This window comes from Frankliniella occidentalis, unplaced genomic scaffold (genome assembly GCF_000697945.3).
Source record: "Frankliniella occidentalis isolate FOCC.00 unplaced genomic scaffold, Focc_3.1 Scaffold497, whole genome shotgun sequence".
Classification (NCBI taxonomy): domain Eukaryota; kingdom Metazoa; phylum Arthropoda; class Insecta; order Thysanoptera; family Thripidae; genus Frankliniella; species Frankliniella occidentalis.
The window spans coordinates 85,181-89,597 of NW_026267615.1; the positions used below are offsets into that span (position 1 = coordinate 85,181).

Here is a 4,417-nt window from a genome sequence, read left to right on the forward strand (position 1 = left end):
CGTGTGTTGTATATTTCATTATAATTATCTTCCCTTTTCCTTTCAGGATTTGATTAGCAGCCCCAGTAGTTTAAAGTTCAAAGTGGATATTCGCACCAATCGGTTTGGTGCGAATATAATTAATAAATTCACAAACCACAGGGAAAATGGAAAAAAAATCCTCAATGGCTTTTCCTCAGCAAACCAATACAGATGACTTATCCTCAGACTTATCTGATGACTTTCAACGAAAGAAGCCGAAAATTAATAGAAAGTGATGGTAAATGCATATGTAAGGATGAGAAAAAATAAAAGGCTTTTTATACACAAAACATTAATTTTTTCTTCTCAGATAACATAGAATCCTGTGATAGTAAACATATGTCTGCATCAAAATAAATAATCAAATCAATATTTTGAATGTTAAGAAATAAAAAAACATTGGGTTAAACATACACACTAAAATACAGGCAAAACATGAAATATCAATTAAAAGTATGTTTGATACAACAAAAGTAGCCAAAGAGTACAATAAGTAAAGTTTATAAATAAAACTTTCATAATAAACTTAATAAAAACAAACATCTTGCAATTACTTTCAAGAGAGAACATCTTCTTTTGGCTTTGGCTCATGCTTTGGCTTTTGGCTGCCTGATGTTGAACACGCACAGATAGCTTATGGGGGACAGCTCCTTTCCTCTGTTGGCACCTGCTCCAAGAAGGAACAATTTGTCTACTTCTAGAGTAGCCATGTTCCTTTGTAAATGCAGCTTTTGGTGGCCGACCTTGTTGAGTGCACTTGCGTCCCGACATTGCAGCATACTTTCTCCTTATATAGGCCGCTGTGTTTACTTTGATGTATTTTCCTTTCCTCATGGCCTTTGATCCAAATGAGTTGATGGGGAAAGTGTGCAAAGCAGAGAGAACAACATTTTCTGACAAAGCCTTTGCCTTGTTAAATTGGGAGGCAAATCTGTCCACAGCACTCCCAAAGACCTCAGGTCTCTCCTTAAGTCCATTTGAAATGTAAAGATTTATTGACTCCCAGAGGGCTAATAGCCGTTCCTTTTCCTCTTCCGAATAAGGCTCTGTTGATTCAGATGTTACTACAACGTCAAAGGAAGCATGAAAATTAACAGTCAAAACTACGATTTAACAATTGCAAACAAATTGTGCCATATATGACAGTACAAAGCCTTTGCCACAATTAAAAAAGAAGAGATTCCTATTACCTGATGAGGAATCCTCAAGTCTACATGTGATATCATCCTCACAAAGGTCTTTATCCAGGGAAGCAGTTGGGCCTTGTTCACCTAGAAAGATATAGTTCCGCCATAAAGCAACTCAATAAGACTACTTAAAGAAACTGTAGAGATAAGAAAATTGAGGGTATACACACCAAGTTCAGCTGCAGAGGCAGATGTGACAGGTCCCCCCTTCAGTGAAGCGTACCATCCAGGTTTGGGTGGAGCAGTAGTCATTATTTGATGAAGTATGGCTTTGGCTGCTTCATCTTCATATGGTAGAAACTGAGATGTAGACAAATTAAACCTCCTGGCCACAGCAAATTGGTGCTTACATGGAGCTCCATTAAAGCCAACAGGGCACGAGCAAATTTCCAGTTGCATGTCTACTGTGTATTTTGTTCCCTTTTCCACATTCTGAACCACATACATATGCTGATGTGAACTTTCAGCACACTGCAGATGCTTTAATTTGGATGGTTGAATGTAATGCTTAGAAGTATAATAATTTTCTTTACGGTTGTTCACCACTGCTGCAATGCGCCTTTCAAAGTACGACTCCAGTCGAGTAGTGAAGAAATCAAAGAGCTGCACCACACTGTATGCCTTTAATCGGTGCATCACAAGATCTTTGTATTGCCTTATCGTAATTTCTGAATAATTGTTGGTATTATTTCCTCGTATTAGAAGCTCACTGCGGTAGCACAAAGCCCACTCTCTTGCTCGCAGGAACAATCCCTTTACCTGTTTGACTAGAAATTTGTTCTTGGAGTACAATGGATTGTTGAGCATCTCAAGGTAAAACTTCTTGAAGTCTTCCTCAGTCTTAGAGTAACACCAGTCTTTAAAAATAAAAAAAACTTCTTCTTTTTCTTCAGCTTTAACATTGTGTTTGGAATCCCAAGTATAGGTCCAAAATGCTTGCAAGATGTGAAAAAAACATAGAAGCAGTACTATTCCAGGAAAGCATGTCCTTAGGGTGTTCCTTTCACTTTTAGAATCATCCGTCATCATAATCTGTGGGCCTCTTCTTGGGCCTCGACCAAAAAAAGCATCAGAAGGCATAATTGATTGCAACATTTTCATTCCTTCTGTTAAAGCATCTTCTGACTCAGAACTAGTGATCACCATTCCAAGAGGCAATGCCCCTGCAACACTGGGTGCTAAAATGGTGAAGATGCGGCTATTGTGCCGATCCATTGACCCTCCTGAATCGAGGAAATTTATCTCACCACTCGATTTTAAGAGCTTGTGTACTCGCTTCATGAGCGGAGAGCAAAGGACAACAACCAAGTCAATTTCGTTATATTTTTTAACAGCAGCACACACTGAACCTGATTCTTTGTTGTACTTTTCAACAGCAGCAGACAAAGACTGCACCATTCCTTCACCAGAAGCAGGTCCATATTCTTTTAAGAATGTTTTGCGATAGAGGTGATAACACCACTGAAGATTTGGGCATTCCGCACCATCGGCCAAAATTTCAAACCAGTTCTCTGGATGCTTGATTTGGATATCATATTGATGAGTTGTAAGGGCTGATGATGGAGAGTGATCTTTACGGTACATGTCTAGAAAAATCTCAACTATCCTTTGAGTTGGCCTACGAAATCTCAAAACGTCAGATGCTTTTGTAGGGTGGTTGTGGCAGTGTTGGAGTTCAATGACACATGGATGAGTCTTCAAAAATTTGTCAGAACTCCTATAAAGAAAAGCAAAAAAAATAATTAAATCAACAATTTGCAAATTCAGTTAATTACTTAAACAAATAGTTTAATAAATACACTACTAAAAAAAAGATAAAGACTATATAGATTTGAAAAAATTTGACGCATAATACCTTTTCATATTGAAGTTTTTCACAGTTATTGATAAATATGCATCACATAAAGTATGTTTCTTGTGAGGTTGAGTTCCCTTTCTGTACTGCGCCTGGGTATTGTGGCTACAGCGATATCCCTTCTGTTTGAGGAACAAGGAAAACCACGAAACTTAAAAAGCACTGATCACAAACATATCAATTTAGAAAGAAAAAATAAATGAAATAGAATCTAATCAGGAGACACAACACAACATAAAAAGTACATCAGAACAGTTATACCAACTCAAATTGTTGGGTTTTTTGGTTGTTGGTATAACTGCTCTCTCTCTCTCTCTCTCTCTCTCTCTCTCTCTCTCTCTCTCTCTTTCTCTCTCTCTGTCAGCATGGTCAGCAGTATAGTCTTGCAATATTTCAAAACCAATAACCACACGATCAAGTGTTAAATTTAATTCAACATCTGCTGACTATTGAATAAGAGTCATCAATGATTAATGTGATAGCATGGGAGCTTACCTTAAATATAAGAAATTTTGTGTTTTCAGGAAAGCACTTCCTGACCCTCCAGTCTGACATTGAAGCATCTGTAAAATCCTCAAGCCACTGTAAAGCTTCCTGTTTGCTGCGAATGTTCACTCGAATGGTTGCTGAAAACATTTCACTCTGATCATACTCAGGATTTTGGTGGTAGGGTTTAAGAGGTTCCAGTGATTCTATTTTGTGATCAAAGTTGGCTGACAGAAACTCTTGAATGATTTCCTGTCAAGGGCAAATAATGCTCAGAGTTAAACCTTCTCAATTTTCCATGGCAATAATAATATGTTTATAATCCTTAACAGTACAGACCTCCAAACTTTTATGTACAGGTAGTTGAATTTTATCCTAAAAGGAGAAATAAACAAATCATTATCTTTTTGGAGCTAAATTAAGTTTTAGACATGAGCATTTCATCACACACCTCATTGAAAGTAGTTGATGAAGTTGGAGTAAATGCCGGAGAGGTGCTATTTTTCTTACTCAGAGAGAGTTTGGTTTTCCGGACTGTAGCAGGTTTCAGTAAATTCTACAATGGAAATTGAACAATTGTTAGCAGCTGCTTTACTTAAATAATTATTGCACCAAAGACATTGTACAATTTACTTACTTCATTAGTAACAGGAGAAAAATCTGATGCTTCTGATATGTTTTTAGTCTCATGGAAACTTTTAACTGCAGACGTATACAGCTGAAAAGTTATTTGGAAATCATTATTCTAGGAGCAATTAATAACCACGAGATAAAATTTAAAAATCTTTATGCGTACTCTGACAGGTGATGAGAGAGTGACTGTGTTCCCATCATTAATATTTGAAAAATTGCTGAATGAAGGGGCTTG

The 4,417-nt window shown here is 37.1% G+C and overlaps 1 protein-coding gene and 1 long non-coding RNA gene across 2 annotated transcripts; both read right to left on the reverse strand.

Annotated features, from left to right (window-relative positions):
* Nucleotides 1-380: 380 nt before the first annotated feature.
* Nucleotides 381-2,918, reverse strand: LOC113212209 (uncharacterized). The gene is made up of 3 exons (XM_026430821.2): nucleotides 1,379-2,918; nucleotides 1,212-1,292; nucleotides 381-1,085 (listed from the first exon to the last, which is right to left on the reverse strand). Exons 1-3 carry the CDS (start codon nucleotides 2,790-2,792, stop codon nucleotides 469-471), a joined length of 2,112 nt encoding a protein of 703 aa, XP_026286606.2. The 5' UTR covers nucleotides 2,793-2,918; the 3' UTR covers nucleotides 381-468.
* Nucleotides 2,919-4,000: 1,082 nt separating this feature from the next.
* Nucleotides 4,001-4,417, reverse strand: LOC127751452 (uncharacterized). The gene is made up of 3 exons (XR_008012130.1): nucleotides 4,346-4,417; nucleotides 4,187-4,267; nucleotides 4,001-4,105 (listed from the first exon to the last, which is right to left on the reverse strand). It is a non-coding gene; the product is annotated as an uncharacterized LOC127751452 (long non-coding RNA).

Bases quoted from the DNA above. Each gene is read 5' to 3' on its own strand.
- LOC113212209 (XM_026430821.2), bottom strand. From the start codon at position 2,792: ATGTACCGTAAAGATCACTCTCCATCATCAGCCCTTACAACTCATCAA. The intron at 1,293-1,378 runs GTGTGTATACCC...ATATCTTTCTAG, and splicing joins TGCCTCTGCAGCTGAACTTG to GTGAACAAGGCCCAACTGCT. The intron at 1,086-1,211 runs GTAATAGGAATC...TTGACGTTGTAG, and splicing joins ACTTGAGGATTCCTCATCAG to TAACATCTGAATCAACAGAG.